The sequence below is a fragment of the Cebus imitator genome, unplaced genomic scaffold (assembly GCF_001604975.1).
Source record: "Cebus imitator isolate Cc_AM_T3 unplaced genomic scaffold, Cebus_imitator-1.0 Scaffold444, whole genome shotgun sequence".
Taxonomy (NCBI): domain Eukaryota; kingdom Metazoa; phylum Chordata; class Mammalia; order Primates; family Cebidae; genus Cebus; species Cebus imitator.
In genome coordinates, this window is record NW_016107759.1 from 3,604,696 (window position 1) to 3,630,204 (window position 25,509).

The following is a 25,509-nucleotide window of genomic DNA, read 5'->3' on the forward strand; positions in this document are numbered from 1 at the left end:
TATTCAGCTTATAGCTTGGGGCAGAACCAGCTATAAAACCAAGACCCCTGGGTTGACCCTGTCAATGTAGGTCCCATTTCCCCAGAAGCAGAAGCATGAATTTCTTTAGTATCTTTAGGGACCTCTGCTTTCTCTGCCCTGTCCTTTTAACACAAAGAGGTGATAAATCAGTTTCCTATTTCCACTAAATTAAGATTATGTTTAGTGGATAGTTAGGTCATGAAAAAGGAAATATAACAATGATAATAATTTGCTAGTCATTTTACATACTTTAACTCATTTATTCCTTGAAACAGCTCAATGAGGTAAACACATCACTTTTCCCATTTTACAGTGAGGAAACAGAAGCTTAGAGAGTTTAAGCAACTTCTCAAGAATATACAGCTAGGAAATTGTATTCAAAGCCAGTTTCTGATTTCAAATTCCAAACTCTTAACTGTCACCATCTGCCACTCTATTTTGTAGCCCCTAGCTGACACCTTTGCCACCTCTGTAGCCTACCGGCAACCAGAGCTGAATCCTGTCCTCTCCTAGCAGACTTATTACAGCTAAGCCACTCTGGAGACTGACATGTGTATTTTAGTTGTGGCTCTGCCATTTCCTAACTGTCTAATTTTTACAAGTTAATTAACCTCTTTGAGCCTCAATTTCCCTATCTAAAAAATAACAAATGTCTGCAAAGTTTAATTGGAATAGTTTAATGAGTTAATGCTATTGCCTAGCACCGAGTAGGAGCTCCTTTAAGGTAGGTAATATCATTCAGGCTCAGCTCGATGCCATCCTTTTGATGAAATCTTCATGCTTTATCACTCCACTCTGAGCTACATCCGTAGCATTTACCATTCATGCTTTCTACTATTAGTTTTCTTTTTGCAGATATTTGTCTCCTCTTTAGGTTGAAAGGCATCTAAGGGTAGGAATGATACACTTTTTAACATCTACCAAAAGCCAAGAAGAGTACTCAGTAAATAGTGGCCATATTTTCTTGACCACATGTGACTACATTTCTGACAAAGAATTGTGTAGGTATTTTAGGATGTGAGAGTCATTAGAAAATGTAGTTGGAGGCTAGGTGCGGTGGCTCATGCCTGTAATCCAAGCACTTTGGGAGGCCCAGGTGGGCAGATCTCTTGAGCCTAGGAAATTAAAACCAGCTTGGACAACATGGAGAAATCCCATCTCTACTAAAATACAAAAATTAGTCAGGCATGGTCGTACATGCCTGTGATCCCAGCTACTTGGCAGGCTGAGGAACGAGAATAGCTTGAACCTGGGAGGCAGTGAGCCAAGATCGTGCCACTGTACTCCAGCCTGAGTGACAGAGCGAGACTCCACCTCAAATAATAAATGAATGAATGAATGATTAAATAAATAAATAAAATGTAGTTGGACATCAAAACAGTATTTGTAGAATATTTTTACTCTCCTGGACAGATTGTACAACCAGGATTATAACCTAAGATCAATAGCATGGATTCATTATATTTTTTTGCTTCTGAAAAGTTGTTTTTTTAATTTTCCATTTTTGTGGGTACATAGTAGGTATATATATTAATGAAGTATGTGAAATGTTTTGATACGGGCATGCAATGTGAAATAAGTACATCATGGAGAATGTGGTATCTATCACCTCAAGCATTTATCCTCTGAGTTACAACTCAATTACACCCTTAGATTCATCATATGTAAATACTTAAAAATTGATGTGATGTTTCCAGTTTCTTGATTTTAACCTTGCAGTGTCTGTCAGTAAAAAAGAATAATGCTATTATTCACAATAACCAAGATACAAAATCAACCTCAGAATCCATCACCAAATAAGTGGATGAAGAAAATGTGGTATGAAATAGTATTCAGTTTTTGAAAACAAAGAAAATTTTCATTTCGACGTGGATGAACCCAGAGGACATTATATTAAGTAAAATAAGCAAAGTACAGAAAGACCAATAGTGCATAACTTCATTTATATGGAAAATCATACTCATAGAGTAGAAGAGAATGGACTGGTGATTAAGGGAGCAGGTGGGAGGGAAGAATGGAGAGATGTTGGTCAAAGGATACAAAATTTCAGTGAGTTAGGAGGAATGAGTTCTGGCTGGAGATCTGTTGTATAACATGGTGAGTATAGTTAATAACAGCATGTTGTATACTTAAAAGTTAAAAGGAAAGTACATTTTAAGTGTTCTCACCACAAAAAAAAGTATGTCAGTTAATGCATATGATAATTTGCTTGATTTAGGCATTTGACAATTATACATATTTCGAAACATCATGTTGTATGCCATAAATACATACATTTTTGTCAATTAAAAAAAGAAGAATGCTGAATGGAAATTTTTAGACCTGGAAGTTTGGTTATGAAGAATGGATCTGGAAGCTGCCTAAACACTAAAAGATATAAAAGGACTATGTTGGGAGTAGATGATTCAAGATGATTTCAGATGGGGCTTCCCACTTATAGTCTCCAGAAGTAGTCTGCCAGGAGAAACCTTGGTGAGGAGGGACACAGTCTGCATTTGCCTCTCCTGATGTCACTCCTCTCCTCTCAGTGGCTTCTCTCCCTCAAGAGTTTTGTGCCAATGCCTAAATAAAGGGCTCTTGCAATATATGAGCCCTTCTATAAGTACAGAACTTGAGTTATCAATAATTTTGCACATCCCCTGTCATTCTGACTCCATTTAAGCACCTTGAGGACAGTGCTTACAGGCTGTTTTATTTTCTCCATTGTGGCTAACAGTAGAAATAAAAAACACTCAGTAACTGGTTCTTGTGTCATGAGCTGCGTAAGAACATCACTTACATCAGTTTGTTTAACTGACAAACAACCCAATGTACTAAGTACTACATATCTCCATCCCTTCAACACCCATTTGAAAGATGAGAAATATTGAGACCTAGAGAATTAAGTGATATAAGACTATACAGCTACTAAATGCATAGGTGGGATTTAAACAAGTTTATCTGACTCTGTATCCCTTACTCTTAATGAGAAGTTCTCAAAGATGCCTGTGTATCAGAATCATCTGCCTCCTACTAAATCGAAATCTCTAAGAGTGGAGCTCCTTATCACTAGAGCTCTCAAGTAGATTTTGATGCAACCAAACCAAAGATTCAAGAAGCCCTAGTCTAAAATACTACACTGTATTTCCTTCTCAATAAATGCCTGTTAAATGAATAAATGATGCCTGTAATTATTTCACTAATAATCCATTACTGCATAAAGGTGTGCTCTTAAGTAATGATTCTGAAAATGCAACAATTTCCAAGAGGCTAAGAAATTCTCAAAGTGCAAGAATTTCTAAGAGGCTAATTTCTAAGAATTTCTAACTTCTTTAATATCTTTATCAGAGACAGAAACCATTACAGAGAAACTCAGCCTCAGTGGCTGTATGAAGTGTCTGATTAAGGATAGTGAAAGGTCAGAAGAGTAAGCTGAAATTCACATATTGGATGCCTCACAACGTCTCCTGGGACTACTGCTGCCTGACCATGCAGCTAGCAGCTAGACACCTAGGGCTGACTTCAGGTTCCTTCAAGTTTTTTATGTTGTAAAGCTCCCACAGAGATTGGCCCTTAGTGGAACAAGTCCCCTATCCTTCCTGCTGATAATCTGCTGGGCTAGACATCATCAGTGGCAAGGACTCTTGGAGTGTCCAGCAACATTCCACCTGCGTGCAGTGATCCCTTCAGGCACTCTCTTCTATGCACTCCTTCACAAGTGATGTCCCCCGTCATGGCTGGCAGCTTCTGTAGAAAGCTGACCTTAAGCCACTTACACAAAGGCAGCAAGAGTGTCCATCAGGCAATGAATACATAAGACGCAGTTTATCCTTACAATAGAATATTATTCAGCAATTAAAAATGAAGTATCAATCCATGCTACAACTTGGATGAACCTGGAAAACGTTATGATAAAGTGGAAGGAGCCAGTCACAAAAAAATAAGTATCATATGATTCCATTTATACATAATCTCCCGAATAGACAAATCCATAGGGACAAAACTAAGTAGAGACAAAACACAAAATAGTCTTAGTGGTTGCCTAGGGCTGGGAAAGCTGGGGAGGGAATAGTGAATGATGGCTATTAGGTACAGAGTTTCTTTTGGGGGTGATGAAAATACTCTCAAATTGATTGTGATGATATTTGTGCAACGTTGTAAATACATGAAAACCTACTGAAGTGTACATTTTAATAGTGTGAATGTTACAGTATGTGACTTATATCTCAAAGAAGTTATAAAAAAAAAAAAAGCACAAAGAGACAAAAGAGATGCAGTAACATTAAAGTCTTAGAATCATGAGGTTGCCAGGCACCCATTGCAACCAGAGAGCGTTTGGAAAGTTCTCCTCCACCAGAGGGGTGTATGGGACCATGTTTTGAAGTTGCCCACCTTAAAGCACCCATAAGCTGATGCTATCAATAACTTCCTGTGATGCTTTTTTCTCTTCTGGATGTGCATACCATTTTTTTCACCGTTTCCTTCTCCTCAGCCTTTGTGAGACTAAGTTCACAATACTTCCCAGGCTAAAAATAGATAAAGTCCGGCACATAGTGTTATATTTTTAGGTAAAATTATAAATTAAGATGTAAAATGTATTTATTATATCTGTCTCTGTACACATTTTTGCTACAAGCAGTTCTGTAGAGCTCGTACTCAATATTTACAATGGGAGAGAAGAATGTTCAAACCAGTAGTAATGTTTACAAATTTGGCATGATTCCATCAATGACTCCTTGTGTCAAAGTTGCCACCTTTTTTTTTTAATCTGTTGAGGGCTGTATTACCTCTCACATGGACCATTAAAGCAAAGCAGCCTAACTGACTTTCTTCCACCATCTTCCACAATCCTGACAGTTACCTTCCTAAAATGCAAATACAAGGCAGTGCAGTCCAGAGAATACGAGCTTGGTTCCCAGCCTCAAATTGCTTAGATTCGAGTCTGAGCATCACCACCAATCAACTTGGTCCATTTAGGCAAGTTACCTAATCTTCCAGTTCACCATTTTTCTCAAAACTTTGTGAAAATTGTAAGAACAAGATGTTAATCCTTTAGTCCAATGACAGACTCATCATAAGCAGCTCTTATTATTACACATATGTTCAAATGCTGCCATGCTTCTGCATGCCTGTATAATCCACTTCACACTCCCTAGCCTATCATGCAAGAAGCTTTGAAATCTCAGCTGTTTCTCTTCTTCCAGTTCACAACCTTTTCTTTTCTTCTTTTTTTTTTTTGAGACAGAGTTTCGCTCTTGTTACCCAGGCTGGAGTGCAATGGCGCGATCTCGGCTCACCGCAACCTCCGCCTCCTGGGTTCAGGCAATTCTCCTGCCTCAGCCTCCTGAGTAGCTGGGATTACAGGCACGCACCACCATGCCCAGATGAATTTTTGTATTTTTAGTAGAGCCGGGGTTTCACCATGTTGACCAGGATGGTCTCGATCTCTTGACCTCGTGATCCACCCGCCTCGGCCTCCCAAAGTGCTGGGATTACAGACGTGAGCCACCGCGCCCGGCCAACCTTTTCTAAATACACTAGGCAAATTTGTGACTTCAGGGTTCTGCTCAAGCTCTTTATCTACCACTCCATACATGCGCTTAGAAAAGCCTGTTTTTCATTCAAGAAGACAACAATGAAGGGACTATGCAGCTATTCCCAAGCTCCTTTTTTTTCCTCTGTGTTCTAACAGCACTTTAGGGGTTTGAGGGAAATTGGCCAAAGAGAGTCACATTTTTTAGACAAAGCAAGCAGAACTTCTTAGTGAAGTGAAAAAGAGAAACAAGGAATAAAATAGAAGAAAAGATGATTTCTAAGCTTATACCTGGGACAGCTGAGAATGTGGTTTTGCCATTTAATAATCTAGGAAAACTTGGGGAGAGTAAGGTTTGGGGGGACTCGTGTAATAAAGACATCTGTATGAGTTATGCTAGGTTTGAGGTGCCAATCCGATATTCAAGTGGATTTGATAAATAAAGTGTTTATGTATATATAAGTCTGGTGTTTGAATAATGGTTGGGGCTATGGATATAGAACTGTGGGTCATAACTATACAGGAGACCAGTGGAGGTCAGCTGGAAAAGCCCAGAACAACAACAACATTTAGGAAGCAAACAGAGAGAAACCCGTTAGATACACATATGTGAATTTACTCACTCAGTCCTACTTGAGCTTAAGAACTATCTTGTTTGTCCATATGCCTAGTGATGCTTGTCACACAAATGTTCAATATACGCTTGCTGAATTCATCCCAAGACTAAAAGCAAAGAAAGGTGCCCTGTCAGAGGCCTCACAGCCCTGCACTTCAATAATTTGGCCAGATTTGCAAAGGAAGCATGAAGAACAACTCTAGCATGTGGCACAGGATGGATGTGGTGGACAGTTCCACAACTGCTGCAGACATCATTCCTACCTCCTAATCTCTCCCTGTCCCCTTCCCCCAGGGACACACACCAAAGAGCATAACTTCAGTGGTCATGAGCAGATGGCACAAAGCCCAGGATCCCAGCATGGCTGTCAATGCTAGATCCAATGGTCTTAAGAGAGCAGCAGCTGCTGGAACATATGGGTGGTCAGCAGGAGTTCTCCCTAGCTCTGGACAGAAAATCCTCAATATACACAATGCCCAATTTTCCGAAAGGTTGCATGGGAAACTTTCTCAATTATCTTGCCATGTTTTCCCCATTGACTTTAATTATTTAGTATCTTTTTTTTCTGGGCTCCTTGTTCCTATGAAGTATTCAAGAATTTGTAAATCAAGACACATCTGCCTCCCGCGACTCCTTTTCTCTCCTCTTGCCAACATTCTGATTAGGCTTTCGTCCTTTACCTGGACAAATTCAGTTGCCTCCTATCTGGTCTCCCTGCATCCATTCACTTTCCATTCTGCCACCAGAATAACCACACCAAAGTACCGCTCTGTTAGCGCACACACCTGCCAAGAACTTCAACAGCTTCCCCATTGCTTACTTAAATAGGATTCAAACATTCTAAGCCTGGAATTCTAGGCCTCCCTGCCATCTATCCTTTCCAGGAAAGCTTTCCAGCATTAGTGCCCACCAACCACATTTTGGGGTATAATTAATCAGGCCCTATTTCTTCCCACAAAATAGTCACTGCGATTTCTCTCTGTTGTGTCTCAGCACCTGCCATTTTCCTTGCCCATGATGCTTCACCTGTTTCTCCATCTGTTATCATCTCGCCCACTCCTCAAGTTCCAAGCCAATGGTGCCTTCTTCAGGAAGTCTTTCCTATTCACCCCAGGTGGAAAGAGAGGTCACTGATTATACTTCTGAAACAATTCATGCATATGTTTTTAAAAAAACACTTACCAGATTATTAATGGTGATGTAGATGGAGAGAGAGAGAGAGAAATGACAGGTATTTTTTTCCCCATTGGAACTCTGACTTATTTTTCTGTTTCAGCATTCTGTACCTAGCACAGCATATGGAAGGAGCTCTAACAATATTGACTGAATGAATGAATATATGAGCGACTCAATCCAGTCACTCAAACAATTCATTTATAGTTATTCCCCACTTCTCACAATTTAGCCATTGCATGTAATCCTGTCTTTATATATTGGGTTTTCTTAAAGTTGGGTCTTTCTGCCTTATGAGGTCATCACATAGTGACTTCCTTTAACAACCATGTTTCTTATGTTTGGAGTATCTGTGAGTGACATAAAGGAGATAGGGATAGAAAAGCGGGCAGTTTCAGGTAAAAAGAACACTTGAAGACATCAAAGAGATATGCTTATAGGTGAAGGATTTTAAGCAGGATATTGACATAATTAGATAAGCTTTTTGAAAAAACAATCACTCTAAATTTACGTACAAAGTGGACAGGAGATACTGAAGACAGAAGAGAGAAGAGCCTCAGGAGGAGGTTCTTACAGGCAACTCAGGCTAAGAATAGACTGACTGGCGCTTAGACCAGGTCTTTGCCAAAACAATAACTACTATCTCTGCCTCTTCTCAGGGCTTCCAGGGCAGCGGTTGAGGAAACCTTACCAAGGAGCACCACACAGTAGATGCTGAGACATCGCACTCCAGGATAAGAAACAGTAACATGGCAGCACCTGCCTGAAAGAAATTAAAAACCAACAGACTCCATTTAGAAAGGAACAATGTCCAAGAAAGGGCGAAATAAGGGCGAGAAGCCCGAGGCACTCATTGTTGCCCTCCAAGCTGCCAATGAAGACCTCAGGACCAAGCTCACAGACATTCAGATAGAGCTTCATCAAGAGAAGTCCAAGGTGAGCGAGGGCTACCTGAGGCGATGGCTTTGAGAGCAGCTCTGGCTATGTCCACACGCATCGAGCACAGCTCTGCCTGCTGGCCCACCCCAATGGACTCCTGCCCTTTGCCAGAGAAGGCAACATCCCCTGTATACATGGAGAGCTTATTGCATGTGCCAGGAGGGAACTAAGCACAGGATACACAGAAAGTGAGAATAGCACGCTCACTAGACAGATCTCAGCCTCCTCTGGAAGCCTGGTTCAGGAAGTCAGATATGAAAATTCAGACAGTGTCCCCCTACCACCACCAAACACTTAATAGTTGCATGGCCTTGGGAAAATTCCACTCTTGCCCTCTGTAAGTTCTACCCCCCAGAGCATTCAGAGCAGTCCTTCTGAAATGTACCACATCATGTTACTCTACTGTTCAATACCTTCCAATGGCTTCCTATCTCTCTTAGAGTAAAAGGACTTTCCCCACCACTACAGGACATTAGCTCCAGCCCCCTCTTTGACTCATCTCTCACTTCTCTCTCTCTCTCCTGATGACTCTGCTCCCCATTTTTTCTGGATCAAGAGAGAGACCCTGATCGCATTTAAGGCCTTTGTACTTGTTCTTTCTGGTCAGCTCCATGCTCCTTCACTTACCTCCTTCAGATGTCTGCTCAACCATCAAGCATCTGACCAGTCTCTAAAACAGAACACTTCCCCATGTCCAGGTACTCCCCATAGCCTATTCTTGACTTATTTCATAGCAATTTATATATTTGCTTTTTACCTGTTTAGTGTTGTCACTCCTCAATCTCTATGAAAGCAGGAATTCAGTTTACTTAGTGTCCCTGGAGCCTAAATAATGTCCAGAAGTTAAAAATCTCAATATGTATTTGTTGAATGAATAGAGGAATAATTTAAAGATGATTCATTCTTTTTACCTCAGTTTCTTTATCACATCACTGCTGTGAGGCGGTATGAATTAGTTAAGTATATAATGTGCTTATGAGGATTGAATGAGAAAATTTATGTCAAGTGCTCAGGGAGCCGCCTGGCATATAATACACTCACAAAAAATTATTAATATTCTTTTTAATAGTCTCTGGATTTAAGTCAGTTGTTAACTAGACTTAGAAGTCTCTACTTCTTTCAATCCCATCACCTAAATGGATATGCAAACACACATCTCACCAGGGTGGGGTGAATATCAAATGAGGTCGTGGCTAGGAGAGCATTTTGAAATCTGCAGCATTCATAAGATGTTTTTGCTTCCTGCAAACTAGAGACTACCATGACAGCATAAAGTTGCCTTATTTCGATAACTATACAGTAAGAAAACGTTCTTGATCAACAAGCAGTAGTCGCAAGACAACAAATATCTTTACGCCATTTTTGTCTAACTCTTCTTTCCTAGACATCACTATTAAATTTTAATTTGTGATTTCTCCCAAAATCTATTACTCCTCATTTTAACAATAATAAGTGGACTTTGGATCTGCCAAAGCCTGTTGCCCCCTGCTTGAGCTAAGCCTTGACCTTAAAGAGACGGTAATGTAAAGTTTGTGAAGGAAACTTTTTAGTGTCCTTGAAGCCAAAGGGAACATGATGTCATTTTAGAATAGCATTTGTTTGAGAGTCAGAAGACATGGGCATTATTTGTCTTTCTCCCTCCTTGGAGGTGAATTTAAATGTCTCAGTGTCTCTATCTGTAATTCAGATGACTGAATCTGCTTCTCCATATCTGTGCTTGTAAAGCATCACTGTGCAATGGTATAACCTGGGGAACCTGATTAAATGCTGAGATTCCTGAACCCACAATTCAAGAATTCTGATAAAGTAGTCAGGTGAGAACCAGGACTTGTAATTCAGTAAAGCAGCCCAGGCAATTCTGATGCGCTGCAGATGCAGATGACTTTTAGCCTTTGTGTTGACAAACACTCCACTATAAGATTCCATCCAGGTCTGACAATCTATGAACATTTCATTGGCCTTAACTCTCCCTACAGCAACGTCACACTTCAAGGGAGGCAGACTCCTCTAGTTGTAGCTATGGCAGGATGACAATCTAAATTCCTAGGAAAAAGCTTGTCGATCTCGAGACTAGGAACCCTAAACTGCTGCTGCTTTCCAGAGAACAAACTGATGAGATTCCCAGAAACAGAGGCACTGAGGACTCCACCACTGCCAATAATCTACATACTCAAGCCTTTTAAAATGGGGAACTCTCAAGTTTGAACCAGGCTGCCTGTTTATCTTGGGCCTGGCACCGTTGTCTAAGCCCGCAGGCCAAGCATAATCTCCCCTTCCCCTGACGATTGACTGGCAGCCAGCCTCTTAAATGAGCGCACACAGCCTCTGCTGGCTGCCCCTGCCTGGCTCCCTCTCCTTGGCAGTTAATTACGGTCCCAGCCCAGGAGCTAAAGCAAAGTCTCACCGCCTGTCAGCAGCCTTCCCCAAAGAGCAAAGGAAATTTAGAGGGCAAGCAAGTCATAAAGCACTTCTATTATAAATAAATATTATTGTGTTTTCAAAGGGCCAGGCTTCAAGAGAGAGAATATGAACAATGCCAAGATGTAAATTTATACTCTTGGGTTGACTCTGAGGCTCTGATGACAAAATGACACTTCAGCTACTGGGGAATGGACAAGTTAAAAGTGGAAACCTTTGGGGCAATGGGGCAGTACTCATTTATCCAGCAAGACAAGTAATTCCGCTGATATTTACAGAACAGCCATTGTGCATAGAGCTGAGTCTTAAAAGCTTTGGGCTGATGATATAAATAGCTACAACTTATGGACTGTTCACTCTCTGTCATGGGCTGATAAGTGCATTCCATCCTGCCAGGGTCCCAGCTGTTTCACTAGCACCTGGCTGACCCGGAGAAGGTCATAAAACCCCTCTGTGTTTTTCCTTCTTCGTCTGTCAAATGGGACAATAGTAGTTTCTGCCTCACAAGGGTGTATGTGTATGTGTTAAGCTTTGAGCAATTAGTTTGTGTCAAGCATGTTAAGTGCTTTCATGACATTATCTCATTTTATCCTCATTTCTACCTGCTGAGGTGGGCATTGTTATCCTTACTTTACAGATGAGGAAGCTTCCTGACCTGTAGGAGGTGCTCAACTACTTGTGGAGTGAATTTACATGATTCTTTTTAACAGCTTTCCCCCAAACCCTGTGGCAGTACTCACTTAGGTGAGAACTCCAGGCTTGGGTAGAAAAAGGATTTCCACCCACCTAACCCTAACCCTAACCCTAACCCTAACCCTAACCCTAACTATCTGCTTCTTGGAGCAGCACCCTGAGACACTAAGTTGCGATATTTGCCCTGTTTGTCTCTTCTATGGAGACCATGAGTACATGATCCATGAATGCATGATCCAATGGTTAGTGTGTATGAACATGCCAGGGACTGTCCCAGGGCTTTTTACTCTCCCTCAGAGATAAACTGTTTGCATGAACAACATGGGTACAGTGACAGAGGGAATGAATGAGCAGGAGCAGGGATCAGGGTTCTCAGGGCAGAGGCAGCAGGGCCACAGGCCTGGGTTGCAAGGTTGAGAAGAATCAGCCCCAGACAGGAGCTGCCCCACTGGCACAGCCCCTCAGACTGCAAAGCATTTTCACACCGAGCCTCACAACCATCAAAGCAAGCCTGAGGCAAAGACAGGGTGCAATTACTATTCTGCTTTCACTGAGGAAGAAAATGAGATTCAAACTGCTTAACTCATTTGCTCCCAGAGACACAGCTAGTGGAGGAGCCACGATGGGAATTCCTGTCTTCTATAAGATGCTGGTGATCAAGGTAATGCTCACTGTCTGATTCCACTGCCCTCTATTGCCTCCAGGGCATTCTCAAAAGATCAGCCAACATTCTCTATCCTCAAGTGATGGTCCTCACAGCCTCCAGGTTCAGGTACCAAATTTGGGACTGGGTATATTTTCCTATCTACTCCTTTAGTTCTGTTTTCAGGAAGCATAAGTGGCTGAAAAGAAGAAATTTTAAAAGTAGAATGCTTTGCACTGGATTGTGTAAGGTTGTATAAGACTTCCCTTGTAAGCAACCTTCTTAGAGCGACTCCTTTACATCTCCTCTCTGAGAGTCACTTTGTGCCCATGAAAATCCCTGCCGGTTCACTGTGAGTTTAGGCCTCCAGGAACATCCAATGCAGCTAATCCAGGCTAAAATTTATGTTAGCTTAGCGTGCCTTGATAACCTCTCAACCTTTTCCTTACCTTTAACTGAGCTGTCCTAGATTTCTAAGATCACTTTTAAAGCTCAAATCATCACTATCTTTCTCTTGGCAGAATTTACACTGGCATTTTCCAAAGGCTAGACCAGAAGTAGGACAGAAAAGAAAAATACAGCATGAGGTCTGTGTAAGATAGTCATAAATTCTTTCTCCTCTGTCATAGCATAACCTTTCCTTGGTAGGATTAAACTTTCCTAGTTATCGTTTTTTCCATAGAACCTCTAGGGTAGAAGGGATTTGGGAGCCCATCGTTCAAAGCCCTGCCGAGTGCTCTTCCCTTTACTCTGCCCCACCCTGCACCACTCCTTAGACCCACATGCACCCCAAGTGTCTTCCACATCATTAGATGCCACCAATGCCAGGGAACAGAATACATACTGAAGAAACTCGGCTTTGTATTCAAACGCCTCTTTCTGTTGGAAAAACAGTTACCATCTTAATAATGTAATATAGTAATGCTAGTCGTATCAAGATGATATAGGTACTTTTATATTTATGTTGTTGGTATGAATGTAACAGTCTATAATGTAATATTAATATACATACAATATTCATCAAAATGAATAGGATAACATCTACCATGTATTAATGATTATGAATCTCTCATGTGTTCCAGCCTTTCCAAAGGGCTTTTGAGCCATTGCTTACGTCGATCATCACAGTAGCCATATGAGAATGATATTGACAACCCCAGTTTACAGATGAGAAAATTGAGGTTGACACAGGTGAAGCAAGGTTTCAGGTGCAAACACGAGGTGCCCAAAACTTCAAAGCAGACAAGGAGATGTAGGATCTGACCTGGGGCCAGCTCCTGGCCCACACTGAATTTTAAGGACTTTTTTACATTGTTCTTATGTAAAGACTGTTCCTCACTTTTCCCATCACAAATTGTGAAATAAAGATTTCCTACATCATAGAGCTGCCCAGGAGGTTACATGCACTGATGTGTGTAAAGCCTATTTAGAAAGATGACTAACTCATATTAAACCCTCAATAAATGTTAGCTAGCTATTATATGTTTGAGCTGAAATTTTTCTCCATAAAAACATCTCCATGTATCAAAATTGTTTTCTTTCTTCTACTAAATTTTTTTTACATTTCTAAGTATTATCATCTTCACATTTTCACTGTTACTCAGGTATAGTTCATCATTTTGTATATTCATTTTAAGATTAACATTAACATATTTAAATCTGTATCCTTAGTGATGTCATCTACACTGAAAATAATTTTCAGAAAATTTTTATTGGATTTTTTTCTCCCAAAATTTCAGTCATATTGTTTGGCTTTTCTTCAGAGTAAAACACTTCTTCCAGACTTAAAAAGAAGTCATACCTAGAAATCCTGCCAAAAAAAAAGTCAGTTTTCATGACAACCAAAATAAGTAAACATAAAAAATGTCAAATGTGACTTAATTCCTTTTAATTTTCTTTAGTTTTCATGGATTCTTTTAAGGGCTAGACAGTATTTGTTTTTATTTTTGTCTTCAGGCTGGAATATATGTTTCATATATTCATATATTTCCTGTATTTTCACTTTTTAAGAAACAATTTTCTTCATCTCCCCTTTGGTCTACATGCAAAAGCTACAAGTTAATTTGGAATAAACAACAGAATCACAGGAAGATACATTATGATGCACCCCCAGAGAATTTTACATAAATAATTTTAGATCAAAGAGTATCTTCTACTATATCCAGTAATAATATTATCTTACACTTCATAGTACTTTACAATTCAAGGTACTTTTCCATACATTATCTAGTTTAACCCTAAAAATAACCCTGTTACAGACATTTTTAAGTGTAATGAAAAATCCTTAGAAGGATAAAGCAACTTTCTTAGAGATAGCAAATGGTGAAACAGAAATACAANCTTCCTTCCTTCCTTCCTTCCTTCCTTCCTTCCTTCCTTCCTTCCTTTCCTTCTTTCTTTTCTTTCTTTCTTTTTGAGACAGAGTCTCACTCTGTCCCAGGTGCCAGGCTGGAGTGCAGTGACGCGATCTCGGCTCCCAGTTTCAAGCAATTCTCCTGCCTCAGCCCCCCGGGTAGCTGGAACTACAGGCGCACACCACCACACCCAGCTAATTTTTTTTTTTTGTATTTTTTTATTAGACACGGGGTTTCACCATGTTGGCCAGGATGTTTTCGATCTCTTGATCTCGTGATCCGCCCCCGTTGGCCTCCCAAAGTGCTGGGATTACAGGCTTGAGCCACCACTCCCGGCCTAAACCTGGGATTTCTTACCATTCATCCATTTTTACTACAGTTTTTCATTGTTCTCAGAAGAATGGCTCAAAGTTTCCCTTGTTACCCACCACCCATTGCAGACATGATACTGTTACAGATGCCTAATGTAAATACATCCTGCAGAAATTGAAGATTACTAAATTCCTATCACTTGAGCTAAATTAACTTTCCCAAGGTCTTATATGGAAGGTAAATTATCATAGTTTCTAAATAAGTAGAAAATAAGGCTTTTTCTTTCAAAATATGCATGAGCTAGAATAAGAATCAGCAAACTCTTTCTGTGAAGGGCAAGATGGTGAATATTTTAGGCTTTGTGGGCTAGTCTCTGCAAAACTACTCAACTCCATTGTAGCATGAAAGCAGCCTTAAGCAATATGTAAATGGATGGACATGGTTGTGTCCTAATAAACTTTATTTATAAAAGCAGGAGCAGGACGGATTTGGCTCATGGGCTGTGGTTTGCCTGATCTAGAAAATGCCACTTCCATTCACTCCAGAAAGATGGAGAGTAAGATCTAGGTTGTCCTTACTGAAGCACCAAGAGAAACACATAGCAGAGAGAAGTGAATATTCTTATATGTTAGGGTTTGGTTTTGTTGTCATTTTATATAGGAAAGGGGTTGAGGAGGGGCTGATCTGGTAACTCTGCAAGCCTGTATTCTCTAAGCTGTATGACAGAAAATACTATTCTTGCCTCTGGCTAGAGGCATAGCCAGAGAGATATAATGGCATATATCCTGTAATTCCACACATTCCTCCTGGTTTCTTATGTATTGTTCTGGGAGCCAGTGGGTACACAAAGATGAGGACAGCTCACTGGCAACCTTCCAAAAGTTCACTGTCTGGGGTAGGGATAGGAGAGGAGGTAATGAGGACAGACAAGTGTGCAAAAAAAAAAAAAAAAAAAAAAAAAAACACCCCAGACAAGAGACACAAACTAACTGCAGACCTTATCAACATTCAAAAGATAAATGTGGGTTTCCCTGGAGATTGTAAACCTAACTCCAAACTTGGAAGCTGCAAAGTTTGGAAAAAAAAATCTACATCCAAAAAAAAAAAAAAACTGCAAAGAAAAATGTGGAAAACACTAGTAAGGAAGTGTTTCAAAAGTATACTAGGAAGACAAAGGTAAGGGAAATGAGCTTTGTCCTGGGTGAGTAGGGTGGCATGACAGGAGAGGATGACATCCCGCCAGGCCATGAGGAATGTGAGGATCCCAAAAGGACCTGCTGGAAGAATAAGTCAGGAAGAAGAAACTGTCGGCATATGGGTACATAGATGCAGGGCGTGTGCAGAAAATACCATAATCCCCCTTACCTAGGGCATGGGACAGGTGAGGGGACAGAAAGGGAGAAGTGGGAGCTGGAAATCCAACCAAACCTTCCTGAGGGCCTGAAAGGTGAAGCTGGGTATTGAGATTTTTATTCCACAACATAAAAGAGCCTGAGTTGTTTTGAGCAGACACATAAGCAAGACCAGAACTGAGCTTTACCTAGAGAATATCACCAGTAGTGCTGGGAAAGCTAGGTTCACTATATGAACCTCTAAGAACTCCAGAGCAACACTGTCTAAGAGAAATATAATGTGAACCACAAATGCAAGCCATATCTGATATCTGTGATTTTAAAATTTCTTGTTAGCTGCAATTTTAAACAGTAAAAAGAAACAGGATTAGTCGTAATAATATCATTTAGTATAATTTCTCCAAAACATGGTTTCAATGTATAATCAATATAAAAATGATAAACGAGACATTTTACATTCTTTACCTCACACTAAGTCTTCGAAATCCAAGGTATATGTTACACGAAGAGAAAATCTCAGTTCATATTTGCAGGATCGTAGCTAGTGGGCACCGTATAGGACTGCACAGGTCTAGAGCCTAAGAGAGAAGAGGCCTCCAGGAAGGGACTATAGGCGTAAGGTGGAGGTGAGATCAGAGGGTGGTTGTTTGAGGATGCCTGGCTGTTTATTTCACCAAGTCCCCTTGTGCCCCAAGCTCTTTTAGAATAGCCATCATGGGAATAATTGCTGTGCCTTTACAAAATAAACTGTTCATAAAATTCTATGCAAACTCAGAAAATACTGTTCTGTCTAAAGGTAGGTAAATATTAAGGTAAGTAAACTCTCAGACACTGTATACTTGTCAGGGTTCTCTAGAGGGACAAAACTAATAGGACAGAGGCATATATAAAGCGGAGTTTATTAAGGAGTATTGACTCACAGGATCATAAGGTCCCACAACTGTCCATCTGCAAGCTGAGGAGCAAGGAAGCCAGTTGAAATCCCAAAGCTGAAGAACTTGGAGTCCAGTATTTGAGGGCAGGGAGCATCCAACACAGGAGAAATATGTAGGCTGAGAGGCTAAGCCAGTCTAGTCTTTTCACATTCTTCGCCCTGCCTTCATTCTGGCTGCACCGACAGCTGATTAGATTCTGTCCACCCAGATTGAGTGTGGGTCTGCCTTTCCCAGTCCACTGACTCAAATGTTAACTCCTTTAGCAGCATCCTCACAGACACAACCAGAAACAATACGTTTCATCTTTCAATCCAATCAAGTTGACACTCAGTATTAACCATCATAGTTTATATTACACTGGTTATAATATGGCATCTCAACCTTAATATTTTTCAACTGAAAAGACTCTTAACTATTATTTTATAAAAGCTTCCAATTTTACAAATGGTGGAGACTCAGTATCATTCAACTAGCTATTACTCCTGGGACTCCCTCCCCAATTTTCTTCCCTTTTTCTTTTCTTCCTTTCTTTCTTTTTTTTTTTTAAGATGGAGTCTCACACTGTCTCCCAGGCTGGAGTACAATGGTGCAATCTTGGCTCACTGCAATCTCTGCCTCCTGGGTTCAAGCGATTCTCCTGCCTCAGCCTTCCCAAGTATCTGGGACTACAGGTGCCTGCCACCATGCCCAGATAATTTTTATATTTTTAGTAGAGACCGTGTTTTGACATGTTGGTCAGGCTGGTCTCGAACTCCTGACCTCAGGTGATCCACCCGCATTAGCCGCCCACAGTGCTGGGATTACAGAAGTGGGCCACTATGCCCAGCCTCCTTTTTCTAGATTATATATGTGTGTGTGTGTGTGTGTGTGTGTGTGTGTGTGTGTGTGTGTGTGTGAAGGACAGCAGAACAGGATCAAGGAGAAGCTTTTTCAAGACACAATGTCTGGGCCCCATTCTGATCTACTGAATCAGAGACTCACAGCCATTGCTAATCTACGAGGAGGCCTATATTATCACAGGAAATTTAGCAAAATGTTTAGAATATTTTTAAATCAGAACTCCCGAAAGATAAAAAGCTTATTAGAAATACTTTATCAAACTACTTGGATTGTTGGCGTGGGGGGCAGGAAGGGAGGAAGGGGAGTGGGAGTGAAAAAGGACTCAGAGATATTCACGGCGCATTCAGAAATAATAATGACCACTAAAGTCCTTCATCAGAGAGAGGACCCAACAATCTGCAACTCTGTTGGTGGTGGTGGCTCTGTGTGTGTATGCAGTGTGTTTCTGTAAAGTTTGGGAATGAAACTAACCTGGCATACTAAGAAAGAAAGGTAAGGTTGGGGCTATTAACAACTGTCTTCATTTTTCACCTTAGCAGCCGCAGCAGCACCTCTTCAAACAAACAAACAAATAAACAAAAAAATACCATTTTAGGCATTTTATTTACCCGACCATAATATCAAACTATGAGGTATTCTAAGATACACATTTATCAGTTCGGATCTAGCTAGTATTGCGTAGTCTAAAAAGCTCTCCAGGTGGTCTGCATTGCACTCTTCCCCATAAAGGGAAAAACCATGATAGCAATACTTCCTAATTTTAATGTGTATACCAATGGCATGGGTGTTTGTTAAAATGCACATTCTGAGTTATAGGTCTGGGGCTAAGCCAGGGATTCTGTGCTTCTAGCATACTTCCTGCATGATACTGAGGCTGCTTGTCTGCAGACCACACATTGCTTAGTAACGCCCCAGAACATCAAATATTCATCTGAACAAAGTAATATAAACATCCTCAGGTATTTCCTCCTTTTACACACTGTATTCCCAGCTTCGAGGCCTGTAGTTCTTTTTTCTCAGAGGGCCTGGAATTGGAAAAGAGATGAGGAATTAAGAGATCACAGTAGCCTGAGCTGCAAATCCTGCCTAGGAGTACACCTGTCCTTTGAGGCTCATTTCTCTTCATCCTTTCGCCTCTCTGTTTTTAGGTATCAAAGCTTGAAAGAGAGAAGACTCAAGAAGCGAAGAGGATTCGTGAGCTGGAGCAGCGCAAGCACACAGTGCTGGTGACCGAACTCAAAGCCAAGCTCCATGAGGAGAAGATGAAGGAGCTGCAGGCTGTGAGGGAGAACCTTATCAAGCAGCACGAGCAGGAGATGTCAAGGACGGTGAAGGTGCGCGATGGAGAGATCCAGAGGCTCAAGTCCGCTCTCTGTGCTCTCCGTGACGGCAGCAGTGACAAAGTAAGGACAGCGCTCACCATTGAGGCCCGGGAGGAGGCCCGGAAACTGTTTGATGCAGAGCGCCTTAAGCTCTTACAGGAAATTACGGACCTGAAAACGGCCAAGAAGCAGGTGGACGAGGCTTTGAGCAATATGATCCAAGCAGATAAAATCAAGGCTGGGGACCTTCGGAGTGAGCATCAGTCCCACCAAGAAGCCATCTCAAAGATCAAGTGGGAGTCGGAGCGGGATATTCGGAGACTGGTTAGTACAGTAATCCCACCAGACCCATGCAGAACCCTTCTCTTCCAGGTTTCAGAGTGCCATGGGATTTGCTTCTTCATATGTTTTCTTGTCAGTGGATTATAAACAGTGCCTACCTTTTGTCCAATGCTCTATCCAAGATAGATCAGTAGGTAGGTAGGTAGTTAGTTCAGTAGAGAGATATGCTCAGGCCAAATTGAAATTGTAAAATGTAAGAGATTTTGGAAATCGCCTTTCTCATAAAAACTGGATTCTCCAAGGACCATATCTATTCAAGGACTCCTGTTTTCTTAGATATTTATAAAAATATTCTAAACCTTGGACTTCTCTAAAGTAGCATGTTTTTGTGGGCTTTTCATTTATATAGTTTCATTGTTTTATTTTTTAAAGAAAGGGTAGAAGAAGTTTCTATGAGCTTCATGGTGGTCTGAAAATGGCAGCTACTTAGAACATCTTCAGTCTTTTTTTTCCAGGAACTAGATACAAAACTATAAAAACCCTAGTCATTTTAACATAGATATTTTCCCCAAAGTGAACAGGGGTCATTTAAAACAGAAGCCATTATAATTTTTAAATTGATTTTCATCCCTAAGCATCTTGTTTGCTATTTATAGTTTCTAAGACTTAACTCAGCCCCTACAGAGTTGGGTCTTTCCTTCCAACATGTATGACCAAAAACCAGATAGGCGTCTCAGTATGCTTAAATATAATACAAATATAATTATAATCTGAAAATTAGAATGTCCTAGGTTGACCTTGTATACTTATTTTAGACTAAACAATTTTATGGTTATTTGCATTCAGATGCTTAATATCTGTTATATATCTTGTCACACTATCACCTGTTAGAATGTACGTTATGCTTCTCTGGAAAAGGTTTTTTAGGAAAAACTATACTTTTCCTCTTTTGTCTTCCAGTTCTAAGCAATTACTTTCTGAGAATTCTGATTATGTTCCATGGGTGTTTTCTCTAGGCTTTTAAGTTCAAAGTGGTTACCATAGAGCATTTTTAAAAGCTAATGTTTAATTTTCTTTGTACTGTAATACAGTGTAACTGTAAAATACTGCCTTTGCCACACTTTCTGAATTCTTTATGTCAACTGATTCTATTGCACTGTTTGACAATAAAGACCAAACACAGTGCAGAAATATTGGTCTCTGCCCTGCATTTGGTTTTTGAAACCACGGTGGCTGATGAAGAAAGAATCAGGACTTCGAACTCTGGAGTTGGCAGGTTAAGTATTCAATGAAAAGGAAGGTTTGTATTAAATATTTTCATTTGTTGATGGTTTTCAATATAAAATCTGTGAGTGTATCCACTTGATATGCTAACTTTTTCCATGGCTTTATTTCACCTGCATATTGCTGAAATAGACATGAAATCCTTCTTAATAACAATGTGAAGGAGAGGGGCCAAGATGGCCAAATAGAAACAGCCCTGGTCTGCAGCTCTTAGTGAGACCAACACAGAAGGCAGGTGATTTCTGCTTTTCCAACCGAGGTACCCAGTTCATCTCACTGGAACTGGTTTGGCAGTGGGTGCGACCCACAGAGAACAAGCAGTGCAGGGTGGGGACTTTGCTTCATGTGGGAAGTACACATAGCCAGGGGACCTCCTTCCCCCAGCAAAGGGAAGCCATGAGAGACTCTGCTACCTGCCCTGGGTATTACACTTTTCCCATGGATTTTTTGCAATCCACAGATCATCACATTCCCTCATGAGTCTACACCACTAGGGTCCTGGCTTTCAAGTACAAATCTGGGTGGCTGCTTGACCAGGCTCTGTGCTGTAGGAGTTTTTTGTTTTTGTTTTTGTTTTTTTTTTTTCATACTCCAGCGGCACCTGGAACTCCAGTGAGTTCCAGGAGATTGAACCACTGTCCAATCAGTGGGGGCTGAAGCCAGAAAGTCAAGCAGTCTCACGCAGTGGAGTCCCAGTCGCACTCATGTGGAATCCAGCAAGCTAAGAACCACTGGCTTGAAATTTTCACTGCCAACACAGCAATCTAGAGTCAGCCGGGGATGATTGAGTTTGACTGGTGGAGGGGTGACCCTCTTTACTGTGGCTTTAGTTGGCGGTTTTCCCTTGACAGTGCTAAAGAGACTGGGAGTTTGGACTGGGCAGAATTCATCACAGCACAGCAAAGCAGCTGTGGCCAGACTGCTTCTCTAGAGTCCTCCTCACTGGGCAAGGCCTCTCTGCAGGAAATCTAGCAGCTCCAATCAGGGGCTTACAGACAAAACACTCATCTCCCTAGGACAGAGCACCAGAGGGGAGAGGTGGCTGTGGTTGCAGCTTCAGCAGACTTAATCTTTCCTGCCTGCCAGCTCTGAAGAGAGTGGCTAATCCTGACAGGGAGGTTCTTCCAGCACAGTGCACCAGCTCTGCTAAAGGACAGACTGCCTTCTCAAGCAGATCTCTGACGCTATGTCTCCTGACTGGGAGAGAACTCCCAGAAGTGGTTGACAGACACCTCATACAGGAGAGCTCTGGCTGGCATCAGGCCAGTGCCTCTCTGAGATAAAACTTCCAGAGGAAAGAGCAGACAGCAAGTTTTGCTGTTCTGCAGTCTCCACTAGTGATACCCAGGCAATAAAGTTCTAACGTGGACCTCTAACAAACTCCAGTAGACCTGCAGAAGAAAGGCCTGACTTTTAGAAAAAAAACTAACAACAACAAACAAAACTAAAAAAGCAACAACAACATCAACAAAGAGACCCTCCAAACCCCATCCAAAGGTCATTAGCCTTAAAGATCAAAGGTAGAGAAATCCACAAAGATGAGTAACAAACAGTGCAAAAACACTGAAAATCCCAAAAACCAGAATGTCGCTTCTCCTCCAAATGATCGCACTGCCTCTCCAGCAAGGACACAGAACTGGATGGAGGACAAGATGGACAAATTGACAGAAGTAGGCTTCAGAAGGTGGGTAATTACAAACTCCTCTCAGTTGAAGGAGCATGTTCTAATCCAATGCAAGGAAGCTGAGAACCTTGATAAAAGGTTGCAGGAACTGCTACCTAAAATAACCAGTTTAGAGAGGATCATAAATGACCTGATAGAGCTGAAAAACACTCATGAGAACTTCATGAAACATACACAAGTATAAATAGCTAAATCGATCAAGCAAGAGAAAGGATATCAGAGATTGAAGATCAACTTAATGAAATAAAACATGAAGACAAGATTAGAGAAAAAAGAATGAAAAGGAATGAACACAGACTCCAAGAAATATGGGGCTACATGAAAAAGACCAAACCTACAATTGATTGGAGTACCTGAAAGAGATGGGGAGAATGGAACCAAGTTGGAAAACATACTTCAGGATATATCCAGGAAACTTCCCCAATTTAGCAAGACAGGCCAACACTCAAATTCAGGAAATACAGAGAACATCACAAAGATACTCCATGAGAAGATCAACCCCAAGACACGTAATCTTCAGATTCTCCAAGGTCGACATGAAGGAAAAAATGTTAAAGGCAGCCAGAGAGAAAGGCCAGGTAACCTACAAAGGAAAGTCCATCAAACTAACAGCGGATCTCTCAGCAGAAGTCCTACAAGCTAGAAGAGAGTAGAAGCCAATAGTCAACATTCTTAAAGAAAAGAATCTTCAGCCCAGAATTCCATATCCAGCCAAAGTTTCATAAGTGAAGGAGAAGCAAAATCCTTCCCAGACAAGCAAATGCTAAGTGATTTTATCACCACCAGGCCTGCCTTGCAAGAGCTCTCGAAGAAAGCACTGAATATGGAAAGAAAAAAGCAGTACTTGCCACTGCAAAAACACACCAAAATATAAAAACCAATGACACTATGAAGAAACTGCGTCAACTAGTGTGCAAAATAACCAGCTAGCATCATGATGACAGGATCAAATTCACACATAACAATATTAACCTTAAATGTAAATGGGCTAAATGCCCCAATCTGGGGCAAATTGGATAAACGTCAAGCTCCATTGGTGTGCTGTATTCAGGAGACCCATCTCATGTTCAAAGACACACATAGGCTCAAAAAAAAGGGATGGAGGAATATTTAGCAACCAAATGGAAAGCAGGAAAAAGAAAGGGTTGCAATCCTAGTCTCTGACAAAATAGACTTTAAACCAACAAAGATCAAAAAGATAAAGAAGGGTGTTACATAATAGTAAAGGGATAAATTCAACAAGAAGAGCTAACTATCTTAAATATATTGCACCCAATACAGGAGCACCCAGATTCATAAAACAGGTTCTTAGAGACCTACAAAGAGACTTAGACTTCTACACAATAATAGTGGGAGACTTTAACACTCCACTGTCAATATTAGACAGATCAATGAGACAGAAAATGAACAAGGATATTCAGAACTTGAGTTCGACTCTGGATTAAGCATTCCTAATATAACAGAACTCTCCACCCTAGATCAACAGAATACACATCCCTCTCATGCCACATGACACTTATTCTAAAATCGACCACATAATTGGAAGTAAATCACTCCTCAGCAAACGCAAAAGAACTGAAATCACAACAAACAGTCTCTCAGACCACAGTGGAATCAAATTAGAACTCAGGATTAGGAAACTCACTCAAAACCACACAACTACATGGAAATTGAACAACCTGCTCCTGAATGACTCCTGGGTAAATAATGAAATTAAGGCAGAAATCAAGAAGTTCTTTGAAACCGATGAGAACAAAGAGACAATGTACCAGAATCTCTGGGATACAGCTAAAGCAGTGTTAAGAGAGAGATTTATAGTGCTAAATGCCCACATCAGAGAGATGGAAAGATCTCAAATCGACACCCTAACATCACAATTAAAAGAACTAGAGAATCAGGAGCAAACAAATCCAAAAGCTAGCAGAAGACAAGAAATAACTAAGATCAGAGCAGAAATCCCAAGATGAAGACAAGAAAAACCCTGCAAAAAATTAATGAATCCAGAAGCTGTTTTTTTTTAAAAAAATTGACAAAATAGACCACAAGCAAGACTAATAAGGAAGAAAAGAGAGAACCAAATAGATACACACTAAAAAGTGATAAAGGAGATATCACCACTAACGCATTGAAGTACAAACTACCATCAGGGAATGCTATAAACACCTCTATGCAAATAAACTAGAAAATCTAGAAGAAATAGATAAATTCTTGGACACATACATTCAACCAAGACTAAACCAGGAAGAAGTTGAATCCTTGAATAGACCAATAACAATTTCTGAAATTGAGGCAGTAATACATAGCCTACCAACCAAAAAAGAAGGCCAGGAGCAGACAGATTTATACTCCAATTCTACCAGAGGTACAATGAGGAGCTGGTACCATTCCTTCTGAAACTAATCCAAACAATTGAAAAGGAGTGACTCCTCCCTAACTCATTTTATGGGGCCAGTATCATCCTGATACCAAAATCAAGCAGAGACAACATAAAAAGAAAACATCAGGTCAATATCCCAGATGAACATCAGTGTGAAAATCTTCAATAAAATACTGGCAAACCGAATCCAGCAGCAGCACATCGAAAAGCTTATCCACCACAATTGAGTCAGCTTCATCGCAGGGATGCAAGCCTGGTTCAACGTATGCAAATCAATAAACGTAATCCATCACACAAACAGAACCAATGACAAAAACCACATGATTATCTCAATAGATGCAGAAAAGGTTTTTGATAGAATTTAACATCACTTTATGTTAAAAACTCTCAGTAATCTAGGTTTTGATGGAATAGATCTCAAAATAGTAAGAGCTATTTATGGCAGACCCACAGCCAATATCATACTGAATGGACAAAAGCTGGAAGCATTCCCTTTGAAAACCAGCAAAAGACATGGATGCCCTCTCTCACCACTCCTAGCCAACATAATATTGAAAGTTCTGGCCAGGGTAATCAGGCAAGAGAAAGAAATCAAGGATATTCAAATAGGAAGAGACAAAGTGAAATTGTCTCTGTTTGCAGGTGAGGTGATTCTGTATTTAGAAAACCCCATCATCTCAGCCCAAAATTCCTTAAACTGATAAGCAACTTCAGCAAATATTCAGGATACAAAGTCAATGTGAAAAAAATCA

General features: G+C 40.7%; 1 protein-coding gene across 1 annotated transcript in view; it reads left to right on the top strand.

Annotated features, from left to right (window-relative positions):
- JAKMIP2 (janus kinase and microtubule interacting protein 2) overlaps positions 1–25,509 on the top strand; it is a gene marked incomplete at its 3' end in the record, with an annotated part of 163,351 nt that overhangs the window by 95,134 nt on the left and 42,708 nt on the right. Inside the window, exons 3-4 of the mRNA XM_017511171.2 lie at positions 7,982–8,258; positions 18,957–19,454. Of these exons, the coding sequence (XP_017366660.2) occupies positions 8,130–8,258; positions 18,957–19,454 (627 nt within the window). The remainder of the gene's footprint in view (positions 1–7,981; positions 8,259–18,956; positions 19,455–25,509) is intronic.